The following is a 25,782-nucleotide window of genomic DNA, read 5'->3' as shown; positions in this document are numbered from 1 at the left end:
GCGTCGGCGTCGGTTGGGATGGGATGAGGTGGGTGGGTGGGTTTTTTGGGGGTGGGACGTGACATGTTAGTATAGCTGCCGTATAGCGAAGTGTATAGTGTAGGGTATATATCCAGCATGTGCGGAATCGCTGGATTATTGAGAGGGAGGGAGGGACGCGGCTTCACGATCCAAAAGAGGAAGAAGGAGCGACAGCACACAGCACGGACTCGAGAAGAAAGAGAGAGTGTGTGTGTGCGTGTGTGTGTGTGTGTGTGTACGAGTCAAAAAGAGGATTTCAATTCCCGGTGTCTCTCAGTCGGCGACGTCTGGTCACGGACGCGCTCCTCCCGTCTCTCTCTTGTAGTCCTTCGTTTCTGAATAATCACGTCAAGTGCGTCGCCTGTTTGTCTTTTCTTTCTTCTCCTCGTTTCTCTGAATAACATCAACCGGAATCGGCTCGTCGACCTCATCCATGATTAACACCGTTAGCCGTCAAGCCAAAGTCGCCGATTGGTAAGTTGGCGTGTGGACGTTTGAGCTGATCATTTCCAACGTGCCGATCTATTATTATGTACATAGCCCGGCCGAAACTAGAGAGCCAGAGACGGATATTGATGGCAGACGCTTTTCTCTTGAAAACGGAGAGATAATTCGATTGGAGAAATGTTTGTTCTTTTGTGCGTGTGCGTGTGTATAGATTATTGTCATCATTATATCGTTAACTATCTATGGTATATAGCCCTTATTTGTGGCGGATGAAATTACGTGGCAGTGGCATCAGCAGCGGCAGCAGTGGTAAATGGATAGATGGTACGTTACGTAATTATGTATAGGATACATCTAGTTGGATGTAGTCGAGTATATTAGACTCATGGCATCTGTTGGAGCAACGAACTTATTTCCTGTCACGCCGGATTGGATGTCTTCTCATTCTAATTAAGCCCCTTCTTCATTTCCTGATGATTGGATGGCTGCTACTATGCAGCGCAAAGCTATCGGTTGCATTTAGACGGATTCCCTAGCTTGTTTCTCGATTCTCTTTTGATTCTTTTGTTTTCGGCGCAGCTATAAAGTAGTATAATAAATAATCTTACTACCTTAAACATCAAGTTTGCCAGTTGGGTTGTTTCAATTCCCCACTGGCGCATTACATCACCTCTGGTTGGAGACGAGAGCAGCGCACGCAATTTGCGGATAGATCGGGGCGGGATCTGCAGTTTACGGCCAAGACGCTATATTCTATAGACATGAATAGGAATTATATAGAGAGCCCAGCCCAGCCCGTCGGCGGGAATAAGGCTTCCATCAATTTGCTTCGCTTCATTTAGTTCGCAAGGATGGCCGCAAAATCGTCATCTCTACGAACGGCAATGGCATGTCGTCGTAGTCGTTTCTCCTTTGCCCATCTTCTTTCTTTCTTTTTTTGACTTGGATATTTCGGCCGCTCCTGTCAACTTGGCCAATTTCGTTGGGCGAGTTGATTGATTTCATTGTGTCTGGCGTATTATCACTGGTGTGGCTCCTCTCTCTCTCTGATCCCCCCAAAAAAGCGTTCCACTTTCATCCCGGTCTTTCCTTCATCTTTTCTTTCTTGTCGTCGGCATCCGGATGCGCTGCGCCAAAATAGACAAGAAAAGGAAAAAGGATTGCAACTGAATGGGGTGACTTTGAATTCAAGCGTCGGTCCGGACAGGATCGGCATCCGGGACGATTGGCGAAAATGCGCGTCCCTTTTCTTTAGGAGGGGAGAAAAAAAAAGAAATTTTTATTAAAAAAAGGCCATCGTCGCCCATAGATAACGTTCTCATTAAAAATCAAATGTAAAAAAAAAAAGAAAAAGTAAGTTGAATTCAATGAGATATCTATCTTTTGAAGAAGAAAAAAAAATAAGCGAAACTAAAGCGTGGCTCCTAGAATTGGATCCCGATCGGTGCAGGGTATTAGTTGCTCTGTGTGTGCGCATCGTGAGATCTGACATGATTTTTTTGGCGTTTCCATGGCGATGGCGGAACGAGTCTTTTTTTCTTTTTCTTTCTTGTTTCCACACATCAACAGCAGCGGCAGGAACCGGCATCATCTCCGTTCGCCGGCGTGATAGACCCAATTGGCGGCGCGACACGAAAAGCAGAAAGAAACAGGAGCCCCGCCGACGACTCGACTCTCGTCGTCGGCGAACCTTTTTCCTATTTATTTCGATCGTGTGAACGCGTTTCAATCGGAAGAAAAAGATGCGACACGATACATAGGAAAAGACTAACTTGTGTGTGTATTATGTAGATAGCGTCTGCGACGACCGCGGCTTATTCTATTGCCACCCGGAGCAAGAAATCACACGCGTCAGTGGAATGAAAAACGAATAAGAGGAGCTAATGAGGTTCTCATCTCGGTTGCCTTGGCTGCCACTTTACAACTAACTTTGTGTCGTTTTGTATACTGTCAATATTTCACGTTCATTAAACTGGCTGGAAAGTTGTGATATGCTGCTGCTGCTGCTGTTGTTGTTGAAGGAATCTGATTGAATCACGTCAGCGTTGAAGTTGAGTCATCGTTATTTGATTTCCCCCAAAAAACAATTTTGACGCTGGTGTTCTTGTTTGCTGTTGTGTACAGGAGAAGAAAAAGATGTGGAGTTCGTACTCTGTGACCGATCGACCGCCAGTGACCGGAACTGCCAACGGCAACAGTTCAGGCAGCGTTGCTGGAAGAGGAGGAGGAGAGGAGAGCGGCGGCGACCATGTCATCAATGGCGGGACTGACAGCGCTGACCCATTACTCGGATTGGTGGCCCTCCAGTTGACCGTTTTGGTCTTCATATCGGCACTGGGAACATTCGCCAACGCTCTCGTCTTTGCCGTTTTCTATCGTCGCCCATCTCTCCGCACAATTTCCAACCGGTCAGTCAAATAAATAAAAAGATACTATATAAATCCGCACATCTGTCGTCTGCTTGCGACCCCCTTTCACGCTAAATCATTTATCCACGCTCCATCTACCCCCTTCCAGTCCAAAAAATAAAATAAAAAATAAAAACGAAAAATGGTCAGAACCAATTTCCAGCCTACGAACAATAAGACAATTTTCTTCTCTTCCGGACATTTGACTTGATTCGCTAATGCTGGCCCGCACCCTCCCATCCCTGCCAAAAAAAAAAGAACACACAGTTCAGCGCACTGTGTAATTCCGTGGGCGTTTCGCGTTACAGACGAACATAATAATTCTTCATATATTTGTCACTATAGCGACTGGCTGAATGAAAAGGAAAAAAAAGAAAGAAAGAAAAAAGTATGGATAGATAAACGCAGTGGACAGTGCAGTGATGATGAGTCCGGAATAGCTACGGAAATGAATATAAGCACTCGCCTTTTCGACGGTCTATATAATATAGAGAGGAGTCCCGACCGGGTCCCCCATACATGTATGTAGGACAGCGGATCCCATTCTTTTTTTTTCTTTTTCTCCCTTTTATTCGCCATTCTTTTGGGGTTGGAGTGTGTGCGCAGAGAGTATAGTACATATATAGAAAAAAGGCGATGGAGAGCTAGTAGGGTACTGCTGCTGGTCTATCCGATAGACTATCAATAACGACGGTTTGCCTTTCGCCGTCATCCCGTGCGGAGCAGCGCGGGACGGGCGGAATAAGAAGAGACTACGCCCACGTATTTACTAGACACACATCTAGACTGTTTCGCCTAGCTATATAGCGGGCGTATATAGACATGTTGTGTGATATCCGGATCCGCAATCCTATATACTCTTGTAAATAAGTCTATATATATACACACAGCCGAAGAAGAAGAAGAAGAAGAAGATGGCGCGGGATTGGACCTTTTCTTTTCGTCTTGAGCAGTTCAACGTGTAATGCAAAAGTGTGTGTCTCTCTTTTGACTTGCTGGCTGGCTGGCTGGCGCATGAAAGCAGCTGCTGGCGATGATTATCAGCCCTTTTGTGTGTATGTACGTGTGTGTTGCTTCTGTCGTCAAAGCGCCCACCTCGCTCGATAATATTACGAAAGGCTTGATGCAATGGCCGTGCTGCCTGACCTTGGCGGCACCGTGCAATCTATAAACCCCGTCGCCGTCACCGCCTGGATTGACTTTTGGCCCTGTCACCCCAGCAGCTATCCCGCCGCGCATAATCCCCTTTTTATTAGTTAGAAAGAAGAAAAAGTGAAGAAACCGGAAGGATATATTGTAGATTTTTCATTTTTTTCTTTTTTTTGCGGTTGGGCTCGCAAAAGTTCGCGCACCGAGTTAATGTCGGGCTGCTGGCGTCAAATAAGGAAGATGACAGAGTGAGAAGCGCAGCTATATACCGCTCGACCGTTTTGGATATATTATTATATGTTGTCTTTCGTTTATCTTTTCCAATTTTCCTCGGTATACTGTGTAGTATATACAGTACACACAAGATGATGATAGGCACGTCTATCTCTTTTTCATCTTTATAATTCCTATATGGCCGTTGCATTTGAGTTGGGCGCCACACGACAGGTTCTCCGTCACTTTCTGGGCCCTGCTCTTCATTCGGCGTGAATATTTCACGCCGGGCTTTTTTATGTACATATTAATCTTTACGGGAAAACACACAGACAGACAGACAGACGGAGAAGGCAAACGCGCTTGGTAGGATATCTCATAGGAAACAGAAGGACGAAAGAAGAATAAAAACCAAGAAGAAGAAGGAAAATAAAGGTCCTTCGGGAATGAAAAGCCAAAGCATCAGCAGACATCAGTTCTTCTTCTTCTTCTTCTTCTTCTTCTCTTACAGCCAGTCCATGATGGCAAGTTGTGTCTATATAACGTTTTCACGTCCACCTCAGACTATACACTATAGTATATTAAAAAAGAAAACGGACCTATAGCTCTGCTCTTGTTTGCTCTGTTGTATGTGAAAATCATATGCTAAATAGCGCCAGCAGGATCTTATGTATATACATCTCTTGGGCGCATTATACACGGTTGGGAAATGGCTTCTTTTCCCCCCTTCTCAGTTGCTTGCTGCTGGGGTTGGTGGAAAAAAAGTTTCTTTGGGCGAGTCAAAGAGCAACGGTGGAAGAGAAGATGGAGATTGTAAAGAGCTCTAGAAGGATGATTGCGTAATCGATTGACAAATCAATCGATACAGCCAGTGGCAGCTAGTATACTACATAGGTATATTTCCTCTATCTATTTATCCTGTATTTATTTTTTTTTCCTATTCAAGTATACCTATCTAAATCCACCGTCAATCAATTTGAAAATTCGAAGTGAAATGTGGAGTTGCCACCCAACCGGGAAGTTTCGTTGATTATTCCGTCCCTTTTATACGCTGCTGTCAAAATAAGCGCGCTCGATGCGATGCGAGATGCCTTATCTCGACCCAGGACCGATCGAGTCTATAGTCCATCTCGCTAGCGAGACCGTCTTCTTCCGCCTTCCGGCCCAGTCTACATGTATAAAAGAAACTCAGGGTCTATATATAATGTATATGTAGTACTGCTGCTGTACGTACGTATTACGTGGGATCTATTATACAAGCAAAGGGGATTGCCAGTATATCTCTCATGTCGTGATTGCGTTATTCCTCGCTGTCAGCATCGCATGGCCGCCGGTTTGACTGTGACTGTACAGTCCTTATATTATATCAGGCCGTCGCTTCGTGTATATCACTGGACACAAGACAGAAGGATCTATTGAAAACTCTATAGGGAAAAATGACAAATTGACCAGTCCAGTTTCCCATGGCAACTGCCAGGTGCCCCGTTCGGGTCTCTTTCTCCGTGAAATTAGCCGAGATTTTCTCATTTCTACAGTTTCCGATAGCTCTTGTCAGAGCGCTGCGGTTGATTAATAATTTTGGCCTTTTTGTTTTTTTGTTTTTTGGTCCTTTTTGGCTAATTACATTTGTCTCCGTATATCGTCAGGTTCGTCTTGAGTCTAATCATGGCCAATTTGACGTCGGCAGCCGTGAGCATCCCCGGTCATGTCTATCAACTTTTGATCAAGCCCGTCCATCAGCATCATCAGGAGCAACAAGAGCGATTTCAAGGGCACCGCCAACTTGATCACCATCATCACGACCAAGCGGCGGCGGCGACGGAGGAGGACAATGGCGTCGGCGGCGGTTTAAGTGCTGCTGCTGACGGCAGTAGCGTCGACGGCGTCGGTGGCGTCGGCGGCGGCATTGGAGATGATGTCAGTTATCTGATGGGACGGCTGCTGCTGGTCGATGACTCCACTTCTTCGTGGTTTAGTTCCTGGCATTGGCACAAACAAGGGCTCGACGGATTAACGGTTCTCGTCTCATTGGCCTCCGTCCTTTCGATCCTGCTCATCTCGCTCGATCGATACTACGTAAGATGACGCAAAACGCGCAGCCTATTTATTTGTTGGACCGACGTCTGGCCAGCCGTTGTTTGCTGGACGGATGTTCTCTATCCCATTCAGATGGCCCAACAATGGCCGACCCTTTTTGATCTATTATGTAGTGGCTGCTGGACAAATACGGGATTTCTATATACCGCACCACTCTACTTAGAGCAGATCAATCGATTACAGAGAATAATTGGAAAATCTATAAGGGCGGTCTAATAATAACTAATAGTGGATGATAGATCTTTCACAGAATATCTAGGAAATCAAATCAAATCATAATTTCATGACAGGCATCGACCTATTATTATTTGATCTGCGGCCTCCCCAGCATCTCCTTATAATTTGATCTTTTCCCATTTTGACTTGTTTATATAATCCGGTGTGGGATCGGTGTATATTTATTATTAGGCTGTCAACAGTCCGCTTCACTACAACATCATCGTCACCCGGCAGAAGAGTATCGCCATGATCGCTTTAGTGTGGCTGGTGGCCGCCATTCTTTCGGCGCCCGTCTGGGCCGGAAGCGTCCTCCTGCAACACTACGCCCCCGTGATGCGGACAACGCCTCAGGTCGTCGCCTCGTCCGTGGGCAACAGGGACGGCGGTGGCGGCGCCTTCGTGACTAACGAGTCGCTTCCAACCGGCCTGCTGGACGACGAGCTGCATGGCAACGGCAACGTGAGCGGCCGTGACCAGCAGATGCAGCAGCAATATCTGATGAATTTGTGCTACAGCATTTCGCTCATCTTGTTCGGCTTCGTTTGGCCGCTGGCCGCCCTCTGTTGGCTCTACTTGCGCATGTACGAGGCGGCCCTCAAGAACTCGGCCCGCACACGACGCCAGTCGCTCTGCTCCAACACCAACAACAACGCCAACGCCGCAGACCAGGGAATCGTCGGCGTCGCGGCGGCCGCCGCCGCCTCCACCGTGGCCGCAACGGCCTCGTCCAACGCCGAGCCTTCCGTCGGCTCTTACGGAGCGACGGGTGCCGCTGCCTCCGCCGGCGCTCATCCGCCGACGCTGGCCGACGCCATCACGTCAGTGACGACGACGGCGTCGGCTTTCGCCTCGGAGAACCAGGCGTCGGCGCGCCTGTTGGCCGCCGCCACGGCCGCCGCCTCGGCCTCCACTCCGCAGCGGCTTCGTAGCAACAGGTGCGTACCCAAATCGATCCGCTGCTCTTTTCTTTTTTTTCTTCCCTCAGCAGTTTCCGGTGTACACACACACACACACCCGTGGAGAGTGTTTCTATTTGTAGCTTCCAGCTCCCTTGGGCGATGCCTTATACATATTGTGTGTACGTCTCCATCATCTTTTTGTGTGTGTCTGTGTGTATCAATTGAGAGTGTCCGTGTCAGTGACCGTCGGTGCTGATGGAACATCAACGCCCCTTTTGGATTATCGATTGCTGCCGGGTAACGGCGGAAACCGGAGCCACAACACCCTCATTGATCTGATGATGGATGACTAATATCAAAAGATTCAAACAGGGAGGTCAAAACAGGGTCAGCATATCAGTCAGGGGATTTCCCTGGAATCAAGTTGCCTTAACCCTAATCGACACCTTAATCATTTTGAGATAATTCCTAATATTTAATGACAAAGAAAATCGAGACTACACATTCTGTATAGTCTATTGTCCAAGAAGGTGTTTGGAAAAGTGATATCATCCTACACGAAAAAAGAAAACAAAATTACAGAGAGAGAGAGATAGAGTTTCCAGCTTTCTCTAACCAGTTCTCAAGTTGCGCCAATCCAATTTCATATCCATATAATAATACCCTAAAGCGTCAGGAGGAGGGTGGACAGCACTCAATCGATTAATGGGTGAGAGTAGAGAGAGCTATAGAGAAATAAGAAGAGCCACAGTTGAGTGCTGCTGGGGTACGTGTGCTGCCCACTGTAGTATACCGTATACAATACACCGGAGAGAGAGACTCTCTCTGTATGAAGTAGGTAACGTATAGGAGGACACGGTCAACTATATAATCCAGCAGCTCGAAATGTAATCATCGAGAAGCGCAACAGTGAACGCGCTAGAGTCCCAGAGTTGCTCCTGGGTTGGGCTGATGACCCCCTCCGGTTGACTGCAGTTTTTCCCCGTCATTAGTGACATGTGTGCATCATGAGAAAAAGGATCCTCTAATAGGAGCGGCCCATTCGTTTGTCGACCCTGTCATTTTGAAATGACGCAATTAGACGCAGCCCCCCCTAACACGTGCGCTGGATATTATCAGCCGTGAAAAACCCCATCGTCAAATGGCCGGCGACTTGAATGGAGAAGAGAAAAGCGACGCCTTCTCTGCTCGTGACGGGACGTCATCAACAGAGTCAGCAGGTGCTCTGCTCGTCTTTCATCCTCTCGTCGTCCGTTACCGGTACAGCAGCTAACCAACACAAAAGACCCTGTACTACCCCGTGTCCGACTCTCTCTCTCTATATAGATATCGACACAGCAGCGTTTCTCTTCTATTGTTGATGGAAAGACAAAGCTGTGAGTTGTGAGCTGTGCCGTTGTTTTGTTTTTTTATAGATTGGCACGATCTATAACGTCGACTGACTCCCGAGTTTGAATCGGAAATGATTGAAAAGGAGCCGGTGGCCGCCATATAGAATCAAGTAGCTGGGCGGACGACTCTTGATGGCGTAGGCTGCTGGAACGTGTTCGACGGAGAGCTGGACGCTGTTAAACTTTAATGAGAGGCACGGGGAGGGGCAGCACATAGAGCGGGAAGTCAGTCGACGGAATCGATCGAACAGATCGATCATTACGTTAGAGAGACAAGCATCAGCTTCTGCGTTGGTTGTGCGCTGCTGGGCAGCCAATAATCAAAGCTCTGTCATTCCGTGTTACGTTTAGACTAGTGTATAGGCTACATCATAGAGATACCGGCTGCTGTTCCAGCGCTTTTAATTTCATCATATCCCATGGTGGGCGATCGATTTCGTCAAGATCGTGATACGAAGCCGTTGATTCACGTTTTGGAAATGCGACTGTGTCTCTAATTAACGATGGCAAACGAGGGCGGGGAACGGACGGGAGAGAGATAACGCCAAAGAATTACGTTCGTTACCATTAGCCCAAGTTAACGATCGTCGGCGACGACTTATTCAGTAGCTCGTTTACATGCAAATGAGCTCGCCGAGAGAAAGGGCGACGACGACGAGCTCGCCGAGTGGCACCAGATTGGATAGAGATTGCAATCACGCTCTAGAGAGAGATATACAAGGGACTGCTATATACGCCGCTCCTTCTTTCTCTCTTCTTCTTCTTCTTCTTCTTCTTCTTTCAACTCATTCAGTTTGGGATTGTCTGTGTGTTTGAATTTCCTGTTGCTCCACGCTAATGGGGAAGGGCGGAGCGGGCGAAAAAAAAGGATCGTTGATGATCTTCAATCTATAAGAAAAGGACGACGACGACGGTTTTGGGAGCATGGGAAGCCATTCAATCTCCTGTCCATTCGGGAGTCGATGAGAAAATGAAAAAAAGAAAAAAAGGAAAAGCCAAAATGTCGTTTGTGCCAATTGAGGCGCCCCCGCTATAGGTAATACACACGAGCTACATTTTTGATATGCGCATAGGGATTCCAGCGCTGTATAGTTCCATTCAGTTCCCAACCCAAGCCATTTATGTGTTACCAGGCCTTGTGTACATTCACAGAGAGATCAGTGACTGTTCGTGTATTAATAAATGGGCCGTGAAGAAAAGGGTCGTCCAAATAAATTCCGAAGGGTAAAAAACAATCCCAGTCGATTTCTTATTCTTCTCCTTTTTGTTTTCCCATTTCCCAGTGAGTTTTATCTATTGTGATTCGATTGGCGAGGCCAAACAGAAGCAAGACAAACAGCACCAAACCACTCCTGACTGCGCTCTCACCAAATCTGATTCTCTTCTTCTACTTCTTCTTCTTCGTCCATTCAGGGGAACTGTACAGTTTCATTCTGTTTTGCATGAGTCAAGCATCTTGTGTTTGAAGAGAGGCTTGCGCCTTCTTGAACTCGAGTCAATATAAACTTCAATTCCTTATACCCCCTTTTTTTTATTTTCTTCTCACTGGGAGATCATCAGGTTTGGCAGCTCTCAAAGTGAAAGAGGATTACAGGCTCAAGCGGCAGAGCAAGAATCTTAACTTTTCGTTTAAAAAGACAAAAAAAAAGGAATAGATTCTGGCGGGATATTTGAAAATAGTTATCTACCCAACAGTAAAATAAAAAAAGCGACTTCATATTTGGCTATACTATACTGACACACAACTGTGTGTGAACATTTATCGAGGGAGACTATACGGATATGTGTTTAATGTCGCGTGCAAGTTCCTTTTTTGTTGTTGTTTTGGCAGTTGTTGTTTGAATGCGTATAGACAAGCAAATAATTTGGAGGCCAACGCGGCCGGTGTGTTGTCGTGCGATACCCAGGCTGTGTCTATATAGCCTCCGTCCATATAAACACACACACACACAATTTAATGGCCACCAATTAGCCCTACACTTTTCCCTTTGCCGTTTGTGCGTGTTTCTATATTTCCGTTATCTGAACGTTTGTATGAAAAGCTCCAGCGCGGTAATTATCCGCGATCTACCCATATAGGATCGCACACACAATAATAACTGGACCTTGAAAAAGAATGTCAGGTCACGTGACTCTGGCGCACAGTTGCTAAAGGTTACTAGATTCCGTGTGCGGAGAAATTTATATAAATCGCATCGACCGCCACCACCGCCGCTACTCCGCCCAGCGTCTTGTCCAGTTTGTGCAGTCCGGCCCTGCTGTAGTCCGGGTGACCTTCAACAGCAGCCAGTCGTCAGCATATAACTGCACGAATGCAGAACACACAAACAGAGTAATAGCTGCGCCTCCACCACGGCACCACCACCACCACGAGAAAAAGCTTTCCCACTTGTGTGTGTGTGCGGCCCGCCCGGCATTCTATTCCACATATACATCTATCGATCCACTGATGCCGGGCTGCTGCTGCAGCCGCTTTGAGCGGTTACAACTCTTTGCCCGTCCTTGAAGCCCCGGGTTTCTTTTTCGCCCCCCTTTTTTTCGGTCCCGCGTTCTTATATTTTTATTTTCTTCTTTTTATATTCACTCTGCGCGCTGTCATATCTCGTGTGGAACTTATATTCTTATATTATTTGCATTCGCTTTCTCTCTCTTTCTAGATGTCTATATTTAGATTTATTTTTCTCTTGTTTCTCTTCTTCTTCATCTTTTCCCGTTTTCGACTCTCTCTTTTTGGGTGGGGGTCTGTTTCTTCTGGCGCGGATCTATAGAGTCGACAGTTGATGCCGGTTGTTGTTGATGCCATCCCGAGTTTCTCTCGTCTGCTGATGCTGCTCTGTATACATGTGTACATATATATATATAGAACCTTCACTCACTTTCCTTCTCCTTTGCTCTCGCCTTTTGTTTCCCTCCTTTCGAAAGTCGGCGCTTCACACAGCCCAGCGACTCTCGCATTTGCAATTCCATGGAACAGCCTGCGGGATCGTGAATTGGATTGCGAGGGGTGTTTTCAATTATCTGTCTGATGCATAGTCACTGAACTCGATTACTACCAAGTCATCGCCAGCCAACCAGCCAGCAGCTAAGCTATAGCTGCTCTAGCTGCTCGCTGTCTATGTAGTAGCGGTGGCAGTTCTAATACTACTACTACAGCTGGATCGAGCTGATTCCTTTTTGGGGCTTTCTTTGCCCCGCAATACCAAATAAGGTCGTCGTCTCTTGCCAAAAGTAATACGGAAAACATCTCGATGTGTGTCTAGACTATATAATCGAATGCATTCGTCACCTCTCCCGCTTCCACGAAATGTGCAAAGCAATGACTATGTGCGTGGATTCGGCTCGAATGTTTTTTTGGTTTTTTTGTTTTTTGTTTTTGCATTCCTGCATGCAGCATACATTGAGTTGTTTGTGCTCGAGCTGTATGTATATGCAGGAGGGCCGGCCGGCTGCTGCTTGGCGATTTCCTTTGCTGTTTGTGCCCTTTTATTTACGCCCATATATCTGTCATTCCACTTATTCCGTCACGGCTCCCTTCCTTCCGCCGCATCAAACAACAACGGCAGCAGCAGCAGCAAAGGCAAAAAGGCTAAGGCCCCATACTCCTCCCATGCCAAAGGATCGACGGTGGCACTCTCGCGAAAATCCTTCGGCACGCAGAGCATATAACCCGCAACCCGACGCCAGGCCCCAGCAGCAGCAGACCCCGGGTCGATATAGACGACGTCCCCCCATAACGTGCCAAAAGAAGATGAAAAGTTTTGTCACCCAGCAAACAAAAAAAGGAGATTTACTTTAGCCTTTAGCCGTCGGCGTCGGTACGTGGTTTGTTGGCCGCCACCTTTTTTCGATCTTGTTGATGAAGATTTCCCCCCTCTTTCCCGAGGCCCGACACTTTTTGACTTTAGCCGCAGTGAAGATTTTTCTCATAGAGCAACACAAGGCCATTAATCAAGTAGTAGTAGGCCTCTTAAAGTAGTATTACACGGAAGAAGACGGGCGGAAAAATATATTTCTTGTTTGCGGGAACTCCCGCCCGTGCGCAGTACTACCAGGGACACCAAATCCAAAAAGAATAAAGCAAAAAAAAAAGAAAAGGAGACGCGCTCTTTTTGAGTGGATTTGATATTCCCGGTAAAAATAATTCCGGTTGTGCAACATTGATTTGAGCTGAAATCTCAGATTGCTGGTGGCAAAAATATATAAGGGCGTCACGGGAAAGGAATCAAGGGAGAAGAATAAAGAAAAGAAATCACGACCAAGTGGCAAAACAGGGATCGACCTGGACCAGAACGGAGGGTGGAAGGAAAGTAGAGATTTTCTTGCTGGCGGTTCAAAAGAAAAGAAATTGACGTCACGCGCGCGCGGTGCTGCTGTATACATCGTCGTGTATGCATGTACGCAACACGAATGGAAAAATAGGAAACACGAGATGTGAGCAAGACAACGACTTGTTACGCTCCAGAAACTTTGCCCGGCCAACGTTTTATCTTTTATTCACATTTCTTTTGCGTCGGTTTTGATTTTTCTCCAGCCATCACGACGCTGCTGACGACGCTTTCACTCTACCCACTCGACACCACCCTCCATTTGACTGCAGCGTCGGGGGGAGATTATTTCTGTTTGGAGTTGGCGACGCCATCGATTGATTGTCAAATCTATGAGCGATGACTATTTTGCATGTTGAACCGCGTCTTTCGGTGAAGGTCGGATGATGGAATATTATCCTACAAAAAGAGAATGGGTGAAATTAGATGGTCAGCTGGTAATCGATCAAGTCAAATTGGAAATTCCCGAGCGAGAGAGGCAGCCACCCCACAGCACGCACAAGCTGAATTGCAAATAATTATAGACACTTGACAAAGTCGGTTTAGATTCAGCCAGTGTTTTTCCGATCAAACTGTATTGTAATTTGTAACCAAACCAATCTATACATTTAAAAATGTTGTTCAACTTCTTTTTCTTTTTTGGTGAAGCGATGACAACCGATGACATTGAGAAGAGTTAAATAGGATGCGCTCTTGAGCGAATTCTCCTACTGGCTCTTTTTATTTTATTTTATTTTTATTTTATTTTTTGGCCGGGGTAAATAGCATCAAAGAATAGATATACCATAAATAAATAAAATCCTGCTTTTCCTTTCTTATATATACTCTTATACTATACACCCTAACAATGATACTAGGAATAAGTTTCGGGCGATGGAGGGAATACATATAGATATAGGAGCAGCCCAATAGACCGTGACATGGACTATCGCCGACTTTCGGTCGTATTGCATAATACACAAGAGCGCGCCGCGGCATTTCTGCCTTGTGGACGGACTTTAGGAAAATATAAATAAATAAGACCTTCTTCTTCCCGACAACTTCTGGCGTACGTGCCACTCTGTGTGAAAACCATATCACACTTGATACTATACTATATTATAGCACTGGTGGTGGGGGGGGGGCAGCTCACCGATTGGCCAAGGTCACTGCTGGTGTTATTAGCGAACAACCGAGCAGAGTATATACAGCTGGAATCTTTTCTGTTCTTTTTTCTTTTACAAGAACGCCAGTTTTTATTTTGTTATTTTTTTTAGTTGAAGGCGATGTGGAGTGAATGAAGCTGCTGGTGATTTTCCTTTTTGGCACAGAAGAGAAAAGACTGCCAAAGGGATGAGAAACTCTTTTGCGAAAAAAAAAGTTGCCGATTTTGGTGAAAAAGAAATCAGCGCGCACTTTATTTGGGAAGAGTTTTGAGCGAGACATTGGCTGTGCGGAAGTTGGGCCATTCTCCGCCCCGGCAAATGTTGACACAGAAGGCAAAAGACGAGATCTGTATTCGAAATGTGGTCGTCATCAAAGTTGATGAACGCCATTGATCGAATCATCTCTGCCGCGCTGTGTGGACGACGCCGGCGGTGCAAAAGAAAAAAAAAGAAAAAGTTGTCCAACACAGACGCCGCCCACAGTTTCTGTTTGTGAAATTGTAATTGAATTTTGCGTTTCGGAAATGAATATACTGAGAAATCAATAAACCGAACCCGTTACATGTAGTACCGCAGCACACGGTAAATCAGTTGGGATCGGGTCCCTACCGCTTTATATAGTTAATCCCGCGTGTGCACTTGCCTCCAGCTCAGCTTATTTTGCGCAATGATCTTTTGGCTGTATTTAGTTTCGTACCCACTGACTCGAATCCCCCATAGACTTAAAAAAAGATGTAAATCTCCTTCTGGCATTGACGTCAATGGTTACCATATACTCCTACTATTACGCGATATTCACATGAGGGATTGATTAGAAGGTCGTGATTCCGAATCTCAGCTCATTAATGATTTTTTATTCATGCGCGCCCGGCCGACGCCGACGACGCCCCAAAATGATTTGCGCAGATATTGGCTGCGTTTGAGCGGGATGCAGCAGCAACTGTTGACGCTGTTCTGGCGCGAGCAAGGGCGGCCTTTGAGGACGACGGCCATGGTCATCTCATCGTTCACCTGCTGTTGGCTGCCTTTCTTCGTCTGGCTGCTGCCCTTTCAAATTCATCCGTCGTTGACTACGACGACGGCCGGCACTCTAGACCGTGCGGAAGCCACTCGTCCGGCGACAGCCGCTTCCGCCGGAGTCTTTTTGGCTCGACTGGCCGCCTTCTCCAACGTATGTATATGATTCTCTTTCTTTATCTTTGGCTTTGTTATTAGAGATCTAATATATAACATCCGTCCTTCCGGCGGACGAGTGCGCGGTCATTCTTTACAAGCCTCATTGTTGTTGTTGTACGGACCAACAGGTCCTCATCAGTCCGGCCATCTACGTCTATCGCAATCAAGTGGCCCAGAGGGAAGCCGGACGCGTTCTCCTGCTCCTGTTCTGTCCGTTGCGACACCAGCGGAGACAATCGACCCGGTACAACAGTCACGACATCGCCACACCTCTGGTGATGGGCGGACTGGGCGTCAGCGGGATGACGTCGTCTCAGCTGCACCACCCGCAGTCGGGCGAGGCGAGATTGAGGCGCAATTCCAACGCCGTCAATTCCTCGAGAAGATCCAGCAGCCTGGTGACCAACAACAGCACGGACTCACCGACCCGCAAAGGATCGGACGAGCCCATGACGGTGATGGCGCTGGCCCAGGCGACGGTGGTCAATTGGCGAGGGCGCAGCGGCTCAACCGACTGCCGATTGTTAACCAAGAACAACGGGACAATCATCACGGCTCAATTAGCCAGCCAAACGGGCGGCGTTGCCCAGCAGCAGCAGCCACAACATTCTGTTGTTCTCCCGGCGGCTGTACCCTCGCCATTGTTGGGCAAACCTCGTCGGCAGCAGAGTCATAATCATAAGCCCCGGGCTTCCATTCCGGGAGCTTGTTGCACTTACTCACTGGACCGACGGCCATCGTCTTCGACGTCGTCGTCGTCGCACGTCGACCTCCACCAGATTGAAATGCGCCAGCGCTCACAGACCATCTCCGAGACCCGTTTGACGTCCACCAGTCGGCTCCTGGAAAATCCTGGGCGGCTTTCGCCTTCGCGCGCTGTCACGGGAGCCGATCCGCCGCTACCGCAGCGGAGTGGAGAGGCCAGCACTTATGTGTCTTCTTCCAACATCATCCAAATACATCAGCCCAGCTCTTCGACGACGACGTCAAGTAGCGGTGATCGAGGCCGTTCCAAGAAGCGAACGACGTCGACGACGGCCGCCGCAGCCGCCGCCGCCGCAGCTGCCGTGGCCGCGGCGGAATTAAAGGCTCTAAACCATCCGCTGGCTTATTATCCGTCGCTGGATTTCTTCGACATCGGATTGGAAGATTACGGACGTCGGTCAGCCACTTCGTCTTTTTCTCGCTTCATCCAGCAGCAGGCGGCGCCTCTGGTCACTCCGGCGACGCCATCCGCCCCACAGTCGACGCCGGCGACCACTCCGCTCATTCCTCCGACTCTGTCGCATCAACCGTCCGGCGTCAACAACAGCGGCCGGCGGAGGCGAACGTGTTCCTTCTCCAAGGTCATGTCGCGAAGTACTAAACAGCAGACAGCAACCGGCGGAACGGCGGCCAACAGTCGATGGCCAGCTGTTTTCGGCGGCAAGCAGCAGCAAGAAATCCTTGGCAAGAGTAGCGCTTCGTCCATGCCCAGCGTCCAGCAAATTCCCTCGTTAGTTACGGCCGTCTGACAGAAGAAGACAAAATAAAAGCGCGCAAACACACACACACACAGACTATAGACACACACATGAAACAAATAAAATCCTTCTTCTTTACCCCAGGCTTTAAATTGATCTATCCGGCTTCGAATGGAAGAAGGATCGCATGTAGGAAGCACTCGCCGATTGTTAATAGTGAGTTCTTTCCCTCTCTTTCTCTGTCCGGCCTTTACAATATGTCCTTGGGAAGCCGGACGTGTATTATACTTACATACAATTCGAGCAACTCGTCTAATGGATCGTCCGGTGCGCACGGACGTCGTGGCCAGAATAAATACACACAGACACACACACACACTGCGCATTCAGTGTAGGACATGTCAGGATCTCTCTATGATACATCATCTCTAGCTCCTATTTTTTCTTTTTTTTCATTCTTTTGAAAATGTGTTGTTGTTGGTTTCATATCTATTTATAAAAATTTATCCGTTCCTGACAAAACATTCCCAAGCATCGCCGATTTCCAGCCGAGAAGTAAAAAAGAGACAAATCGGATCTCTCTCTCTCTCTCTCTATTTTGTTCCGTGATATTTTTATGAATATCTTATTCTCATCTCATGTGTGTATTCCTTCTGCCTCTTCTGCCTACATGGTGTGTTCCTTCCTCGGCCATCAGATTATATCAAGATTTTGTATATCAATGTTGTTGCCATGTAACTACTATACATCATGAATGAACTGAAAATGTTTTGATGTGGTCGACGTGACCCCCCCCCCCCCCCCGGTCCCTCCTGTTCGTTTCTCTTTCATGTTTTGTAAAGTGTTCATATAATATATTTATAACATCCACACACACACACAGAGAGAGAGCTAGCAACGTGAGCCGCAAACAATCGATTTCATTTTTATATCTATCTCTCTTCTACCGTTTCTATATTAATACCGGCGACGTCACCACCACTTTTCCAATTCGATTTGCAACCACGGGAACGGCAAACCAACCCAACAAGATCTATACTACTCGTGCACTCGGCATACAGATATATATATATATATGCTGTAGAGAGAGAGAGAGAGAGAGTCAAAAGGGTTTATTATTTATTCCCGATGATATGACAGGAGTGACGCGCTAGTGCCGCGTTTGCTCCCCACGACGTTTCATCTCGTCAGTCATTGGGCGACACAAAAGGTTTTTTTAAAAAAAGGAAAAAGAGACAAGAAATAATAATGAAAACAGCGAGGATGCTGGATACTGCATCCGGCTGTTTGTTTGTTTGTTTAGGTGAGGGGGAGAATCGAGAGAAGAAAAAGAAAAAGGAATGAACTTCTTTTTTTGAAAAAATTCGGGATCGATATTGATTGGATCGCGAGATTCTTGCGCGTTTCTGATTCTTTTCTCGCTTTTGTTATTTCTTCTTCGTACGTGTACATGTACATGCCATTCTTCCACCCACGCTTATATTTGGCAGGCGTGGGTGTGTCTATAAAGGACTGTCTGGCAGTGTTTCTTTAATGGCCGACGCATTTCAACAACATATTGTTTTGAGGAGGCGACTACCAGTGGCGGTGGTACTGGAAATCGATTGACTCAATGGATACTACACACACGCGTTGGAACGTTGGATTGAGCGAGAAGGGAAAAAAAGGGGAGATAAGAGACAGACAACCAATGTATGACGATCTCTTTATCAAAACGTATCTACGTACCATAAATGTCTATTAACCTCGCGTTGTTCCTTGCCTTTTCCCCTCCATTAACAGTGGTGTGTTGTTGTTTTGTTTTTGTGGGCTGTGTGGCGTCGCTGAGACCGTAATAGATCAAGAAAGCAAACACCAGACAATAACGGCCGACACATCAAATGCATCGACAATCGTATCTCTTTTTCCGTGTCGTTTAAAACAGACATGACTCGGCGATAGATCAAGTTTTCACAAAGGAAACAACAACACCAACAACAACAACAACCCCCCCAAAAAAAGAAAATTCGATCAGCGCGGTCTACCGGCCCACTCGCTCACCGTTCTCCATCGATCACGTCCAATAGGAGGAATACGCGTGCACAAATCAACCGTGAGTCAATTCCAACATCGGCCGCCTCTCGCTGTACATACAGTTGGCGTCACCGGAAAAAAATGTGCGGCGAATGATCAAATCTCGTGTTTCACTCAGGTTTGGAATGCGGGATCGATCGCTGGTTTCTATTATTATTACACAGAACTCTAAACGAAACAAATAGGGAGATAGGGGGAGAATATACAAAAAGAGAACACGCGTAAAAAAATATATGTAGAGGAATTTTTCTTTTCTTTTTCGCATGAGCGCACTCTTGTCATCAATTTCAAGCATTCCAAATACTCATGACCTCGGAAGCTAGGGGTCTCTTGTCGGGATCGACTTCCGTTGTAGCGATGAAAACGGCAACGGCTGCGCTGTAGTCCATGTCTTCTGGTAGATCAGGCAAGGGCGGACGCGTTCCCAGAGCTTCGTGATATGCGAAATCGTCGATAGCGGATGCGTAAGACTCGTCGGTTTGTTCTTCGAGTTCTTCTTCTTCTTCCTCGCCATCTTGGAGCAAATCAACATGTGGGACGCACAAACTGAACATCTCCCAAATGGTCAAACCTAGAGCCGGAAACATAAGGAATTAATATAATTAACGATTTGATCGATACGTTTGAGCGGAACTCACCATACGAAAACATATCGGCCTTGCAGGTGATGACGACTTCGTCGTTTTCAAAGGTTTCATCCAGTTTGATAACTTCTGGAGCAGACCAGGCTTGAGTGCCGACATAAAATTGTTCTGGTATTACTCGACCGTTGGCTTCATTCAATGTCATGGTAACGCCAAAATCGCACAGCTTGGCCAGACGAAAGTCACCGAAAATAAGCACGTTGCCACTCTTCATATCGCCATGCATTAAAAGCTTCTCAGTGTGTAGGTAATCCAGGGCTTTGGCAATATCCACACCCACACGGTTAATCTGCTGTGGTAGGAAAGGGCCAGCTTGGCTATCCAAACGCTGTTCGATGAGATCCATCAAAGAGTTCTCAGCTTTCTCCATAGCCATGCACCAGGTCCCATCTAGTGCTTTTGTTAGAGTCCTAAAACCAATAATGTGTGGATGTTCTAACTTCTTCAATATTTCTGCCTCTTCCAGTAATCGTTTGCTGAAGTCTTGGTTTTCTTGATTGTCATAACGTTTGGCCACTTTCTTGACAGCCCATGGAGAGCGATAACCTCCAGAAATTGGACCTCTCTCCATCAAATAGACACTTACTCCTAAACACCAAGAAGAAAGATTATATAAAGCACTCACTAAATGAAACTGACATTGATTGCTGGACATACCTGTTCCATACCCCAGTCTCTCTAATCTAAAAAAAAATAATTCAACATACAATTCATCAAATTAAAATCAAATAAGTAGAGTATACACAATACAATTCTTACGAGGGTGAAGAGGGTATAACGATTTTCCTTCCAGGACTTTCTCCAAATTCTTCATTTTGTAACGAATGAATCCTATTTTTCATAGGAGTTTTGAAACTATTGAAACTCATAACTAACTATAACCGTTGAACAATTAGAAAGAAGATTCTCTACTGTCTAGTTTTTTAGTAACTTTAGTATTAACCAGAACCACAAAATTCGTTGGGAAATTTTCAAAAGTTTGAAAGTTAATGACAGCTTGGCTATACATACGCCATCTAACGTTGATTTTTGGGGAAAATTGACCCGGCATTTTCAAAATTGTGTTAAACTTAGCTATAGACGCCATCTAATGTTGATTTTCGAATTTTTTCTATAAAATAATAGATGATAGCGGCATTTCAAAAATTCTGCTAACAAGTTATTCTTCTATGTTTTTTTTATTCTTCTTTATACGCATTACACAATCAATGCCATGCAGGGGGGGGGGGGGGGCATTTTGATCGCTTAACGTATAATTATTTACAAAACTGTGTACTCAGTGCGATGTCATGTGTTTGCTGTGAATAAGTGAATTTCAGAGCGCATATGCAGCCAAGTGTTCATTTGTGCAACACACGAAATCAACAATTTTCGCAAACTAAATCTAAAAATTAAATTTCTCAAAAAACAGAAACACAAGCTCGACACTGGGCAAAATAAAATAAAAGCAATTTCTCAACTTTCCACTTCACCATTGGTCACTAAAATTCCTTTAGGGTACGACCAGTGCAGTGTGCACCACATCTTCCTCAAGTGCCATTGACCATCTAAACAGGTAGCCGCTAGCGGGCAAATTTAAGTCAGGTGTTCCACTCAACTCTGCATCGGTCGAGGTGAAATTACTTATTCGCATGTTTCATCAGACGAAGAGTGATGAAAAAATTTCACTTTTCAGATTTCCTTTCTCTTTTTTTAAGGTAATTGTTTTTTTTTTGTCCGTTTGTAAGACTAGACTGAACTAATGATAAATATGCTTGCATGAATGAAAGGTGTAAAAGAAAAATCAGCTGTGCATTAAACGTGACGAGCGTTTTTATACCCTGTAGAAATGTCTCAAGTGTGCCACTAGTTAAGAAAACGAAATAGTATACGCACTTTCAAAGTAGGGACGTAATTGCAGTGTTAACATTTGGCGCAATTAAATTTGTTTTTGTTTTATTATTTTGTTTCTGCAAGACTGTTTTACCTTGGCTGAAGATTAAAGGTGTAGGTTTAAAGGAAACCCCACCAAAAAAGGGCGGGCGATTCGAGTATGCGCAAGTAAGCAATAATTGCCATATTATCAGATATTCAGTTCAAACCAGTTTTGAGGGGAAACGACGTATGTATAAACTGACGCAACCGTATTTTTAACCTCAGCTTCAGTTCGTTCCACATCGTTCGTTAATTTCATAATTTTAATAAAAAACTATCGCAGCGCAGTATAATGAAAATAACATTATTTGGATAACAGACTGCTTTTCGGTCCACGGTCAAACTTCCATCTGTTCTGATTTGACTATGTAAAACTAAAAGTATAACGTCAAAAACTAGCGCAAATGAAGGAAATGTGTTCACTACTTGGACAAACAAGAATAACTCTTCTTTCTTTATTTAAAAAGCTGGTTAACGGTCGTCATGGGTTCATGACTCAAACATTTAAACATAGCAGCGATGGCGATGATAGCATCACTCAGAATACAAAAGCTCGGCCAAGTTTCCCGGTTTCATTTGTCTCATCCAACCGCTCCGTCAGCAGTTGCTTCGTTTAGATAACAACACCATGCTGTTGGTCATAAATAATATTATCGAGCTTTGCCTCTCTGATAAAACTACACTACACTAAGCTATTAGGTTTAACGCAAATAGTTAGCTGAGTACTGCGTGGACGTCAATAGAAAGATTTGAGGCTGTTTTCGATGTCAAGTCAACAAAAAGATTTATAAAGTAGGTAGCCTAGAGTTCTTCGTGAACGTGAACGTCAACAATACAAGTTATAGAGTTCTGTGCGAACGTCAGAAATGAGAGATAATTTTTATTTGGACGTCGACGAAAAATCAGCAGAACAAAGTTTCAACTCTGAATTCTGCTAAGCTGTTTAGAGACTTGATGGAATAAAATCGGACAAGTGTCAGTCATTAGAACTTGCACCCGTTCGATTTTTCAATGAACCATTTTTAATCGTCAGTCTAGGCGATTGTGCTCTCCCGTTCACTTTTCTCACATTCACAAAGCAGGCGAATATATTAGGTTCTCAGTAATGCCAAGTTCAAAATTTTCATTTTATACTTGGAAGTTTAATAAATCCGGCTTGACAACCCAATGCGTGCAATCAGGTGTCTTTGAATTGTTCAGTCACGACACGTCACGACAACCTGCCGCGTTGTCGGCCGGGCAGTCGACATTGACTCTGAACAGAGATTTCCCGATCGGATATCGGGAATTCAATCGAACGATCCAGTAGTTTGATACTAGTCACGGGTATACGGACGGGTATTACGGATGCGATCCGAATCAATAACGCAGTCACAGAAATACATTGAAACAAAGTAACAATATTGGAGAGGTTCAGAATCTTATTGTGGTAAAAGTTTATTCAAAGACTCTGAACCAGTTGTTTCTTGAATTGACCCATATTTTAATAAAACGTATGAATAATTCAATTGAGACAGGGAGAACTGGATTTCCCGTGGTGTCGTGGTGAGGCCGCGCTTTCTGTACTGCCAAGTGTATACGTCATCTATCATAACTTATTTGAATATTGATGTGTGACAGTTCCAGATAAGTAAAATAAATCAACCGAAATGTGTCCATAACCTACAATGCTTTCAAATATCCAGCCCTAAAATAATTAAATGTAATTGGAAGTATACGTACGGAGCATAATAGAGAGAACCCCAAAACTTTTAACTAGAGTAGTTTATAATAATGAAATATATATATTCTACTGGGTCACGGTTGGAAAGTTGTTTTCTTCGATGGTACAAAGCAATTAACCAGCAGCTAGCCAGATCTAAAGACCAGATAATATTTCCCAATTTAAAAAAAACAAAAACAAAAAAAAACACTGTTACTTTCGGTGACATAAGGATCACGCGCTCCTGAAGAAAAAAACACTACGCCACCCTAATGGGATGTTAAAGAGACTCCATCTCAATTAGTGAAAGAGAATCTGTGACCGAGGGAATATAAAGCCGGTCGCGCTTCAAATGCTCCGCATCACAGTTCAGTCGGCGGGTCGTTGACAATGATTTCATTCTGTCCAACTTTTCTTTTGTTGATGTGCTGGATGACTCGGTCTTCAGTTGCAACGGAAGACGGCCACCATCGTGAAGATTTCGCTTCCGTTTTAACACTTTTCAGAGAGGTCATGAAGTTGGCCAAGAGTGCAGCCAGCGGAGATTGTCATTGTTCCAAATCCGACCAGTTTTCCTCCGGCGTCGCCGAACAACAGAAGAGAATCTTGAAAGTTATTCAAGAATTCAACGAATTGATCGATTCTGAATCGGCTTCGGCGGCTCGGGTTGACAGAGAGTCCGAAGAACAGCACAGGCCTCACAAAAGAGTCAAGCGTTTTCACTACGACTTCCGGCGGCGGATCGCTTTCCCCCCGGGAACCAAGATCAGTGTGACTCCAACTTTCTACTTGCCATTCGTTCGTGACCTTCCGGATGGATTAATCTCCAACATGTCCATTAGTTTCCCTTTTTCATGTAATATGAGATACGATTCGAGAAAGAACATATTTATGACATTAATTAGCGCAGACCTTTTATTACTGTTCATCATTTTTCTTTGCAAGTGGTTTTGGACGATCTCGGACTGACAGACGATTCAAACATTTTCGGAACGTTCACCATTTTGAGGCGCATCTTTCGGCTTTTCTTTGGCCATCGAAAACCACGAGCAAATGACTACAGCGGCGGGCACAGGTATTTTAGAAATAAATAGGGACTCTTTCCGATTATGAACGCGGCCTTCTCAATGTGCTATAAAACTTGGAAAGTTTTCGGATATCCTATATAGATGATTAGAAATTCCAATGATCGTATGGGATTCTACCATAAATGACTGTCCCAAGGACAATAGGACGACGCTTGATTTTTACATGTTTTATACAATCAACTATTCTATTAACATCCTGTTTTATGACTTACTCTAGCTCTGAATTCTAATTTCGAAGGCGACTCCAAAAATCCCCGAAAACCTCAAATATTTATGAATCCATTCTGAGAATTTAAAAACAAATGCGTAGTATACACAGCTCTGCTGGCTTAAACTTTTCCCACAACAGTATCGCAAATAAATAAAATAATGATTTTATAGTGTCAAACTGACTTGACAGGTCATTATATCGGGCCGCTTATAAATCACCATTAAAAGTGTAGCATTAATAAGTGCCGTAACCGATTCTGCGCAGGATTATGGTCTACCGTACCATCGAGAACGTGCTCTACAACTTCGGAATGGCGGGCCATGATTGTTTGTTGCGGGCCATCTGCGAGGTGCACGAATTCCCGCTCGATCATCACCACGGTCTGCTGGGCGAGTTGCTTCAGTTTCTATTCACGTAATTATTATTGTTCACGCAAAAACCGTTGGCCGAGAGAATTATCTCGTGATCAGATTAGAATTTTTATATACACTGTAGTAGTACATCCTGACTGACTGACTGATGCTTATCTACCGCTATTTCCTTCCCTCGGCGGATTGCGCTTTTCTTTTTTGTTTTGTTTTGTTTTTTGTTTGAAATTGTTTTAGGGTGAGCAAGTCATCGGACTCCAGCGAAGAAGCGCGGGACTACGTTCGTGCCGAACAATCGGGAAGAGATCGAGGCGAATGCTGGCAATATTATTCAAAATGTCCCAAGTCGATTTTTAACCAGCAGCACGATAACAATTTATACATGTGAAGTGTTGTTATACGCTAATTTTCCACCGGTGTACTACATTTGGCTATTCTATAACACTGCATTTAAGTACATGTCGAGACACGTACGCACATCATCGAGGTCATCCGTAATCCATGCTCTTTAGTCGATCAAATACAAAACTGATATATTTTTTTAAACGATCGTCGAATTGTGTTTGAATTGTGATGCTTGTCAGACCTTGTCGACAAGCGATGGTCGAACACAATAACAATGGAATGACGTCGATCGAAGGATCTCGACAAAACTGTTTGTTTAGTTAAGTTGTTGTATTTTTCTTCTTTATCCCTTTTGATTTATACTGTGTCAATATTGACTTCCTCCACACTGAAATTATGAAAAAAAGTCATGTGGGGCAACAACCGCCGCTTGTCTTTCAGCCAAAGATAAGCCGATAGAGATGAGTAACGAACCTACACTGCC

At 45.1% G+C, this 25,782-nt stretch overlaps 3 protein-coding genes across 3 annotated transcripts; 2 read left to right on the top strand and 1 right to left on the bottom strand.

Moving 5' to 3' along the window:
* Positions 1-259: 259 nt before the first annotated feature.
* LOC124192730 lies at positions 260-17,831 on the top strand. The gene is made up of 6 exons (XM_046586197.1): positions 260-495; positions 2,593-2,876; positions 5,885-6,314; positions 6,744-7,489; positions 15,221-15,485; positions 15,619-17,831. The coding sequence occupies exons 2-6, from the start codon at positions 2,605-2,607 to the stop codon at positions 17,002-17,004; spliced, it is 3,099 nt and encodes a 1,032-aa protein (XP_046442153.1). The 5' UTR covers positions 260-495; positions 2,593-2,604; the 3' UTR covers positions 17,005-17,831.
* A 1,309-nt stretch (positions 17,832-19,140) lies between these two features.
* Positions 19,141-21,214, bottom strand: LOC124192729 (lymphokine-activated killer T-cell-originated protein kinase-like). The gene is made up of 4 exons (XM_046586196.1): positions 20,430-21,214; positions 20,328-20,353; positions 19,665-20,258; positions 19,141-19,597 (listed from the first exon to the last, which is right to left on the bottom strand). The coding sequence occupies exons 1-4, from the start codon at positions 20,537-20,539 to the stop codon at positions 19,314-19,316; spliced, it is 1,014 nt and encodes a 337-aa protein (XP_046442152.1). The 5' UTR covers positions 20,540-21,214; the 3' UTR covers positions 19,141-19,313.
* A 1,589-nt stretch (positions 21,215-22,803) lies between these two features.
* On the top strand, positions 22,804-25,435 carry LOC124192728. Its single transcript, XM_046586195.1, has 4 exons — positions 22,804-24,142; positions 24,232-24,361; positions 24,850-24,999; positions 25,191-25,435. Exons 1-4 carry the CDS (start codon positions 23,677-23,679, stop codon positions 25,339-25,341), a joined length of 897 nt encoding a protein of 298 aa, XP_046442151.1. The 5' UTR covers positions 22,804-23,676; the 3' UTR covers positions 25,342-25,435.
* Positions 25,436-25,782: the final 347 nt, after the last annotated feature.

This window comes from Daphnia pulex, chromosome 4, assembly GCF_021134715.1.
Source record: "Daphnia pulex isolate KAP4 chromosome 4, ASM2113471v1".
Lineage (NCBI taxonomy): Eukaryota > Metazoa > Arthropoda > Branchiopoda > Diplostraca > Daphniidae > Daphnia > Daphnia pulex.
This window is presented reverse-complemented; position numbering and strand designations above follow the sequence as displayed.

What these genes read in the sequence shown, in the direction of transcription:
- LOC124192728 (XM_046586195.1), top strand. Translation starts at nt 23,677, where the DNA reads ATGATTTCATTCTGTCCAACTTTTCTTTTGTTGATGTGCTGGATGACT. An exon ending in CATTAGTTTCCCTTTTTCAT is followed by an intron (nt 24,143 to 24,231) that starts GTAATATGAGAT and finishes TTTCTTTGCAAG; the next exon opens with TGGTTTTGGACGATCTCGGA. An exon ending in TTGCTTCAGTTTCTATTCAC is followed by an intron (nt 25,000 to 25,190) that starts GTAATTATTATT and finishes AAATTGTTTTAG; the next exon opens with GGTGAGCAAGTCATCGGACT.
- LOC124192730 (XM_046586197.1), top strand. Translation starts at nt 2,605, where the DNA reads ATGTGGAGTTCGTACTCTGTGACCGATCGACCGCCAGTGACCGGAACT. An exon ending in CTCCGCACAATTTCCAACCG is followed by an intron (nt 2,877 to 5,884) that starts GTCAGTCAAATA and finishes GTATATCGTCAG; the next exon opens with GTTCGTCTTGAGTCTAATCA. An exon ending in GACTGGCCGCCTTCTCCAAC is followed by an intron (nt 15,486 to 15,618) that starts GTATGTATATGA and finishes ACGGACCAACAG; the next exon opens with GTCCTCATCAGTCCGGCCAT.
- LOC124192729 (XM_046586196.1), bottom strand. Translation starts at nt 20,539, where the DNA reads ATGAGTTTCAATAGTTTCAAAACTCCTATGAAAAATAGGATTCATTCG. An exon ending in GTTATACCCTCTTCACCCTC is followed by an intron (nt 20,354 to 20,429) that starts GTAAGAATTGTA and finishes ATTTTTTTTTAG; the next exon opens with ATTAGAGAGACTGGGGTATG. An exon ending in GAGACTGGGGTATGGAACAG is followed by an intron (nt 20,259 to 20,327) that starts GTATGTCCAGCA and finishes CTTGGTGTTTAG; the next exon opens with GAGTAAGTGTCTATTTGATG.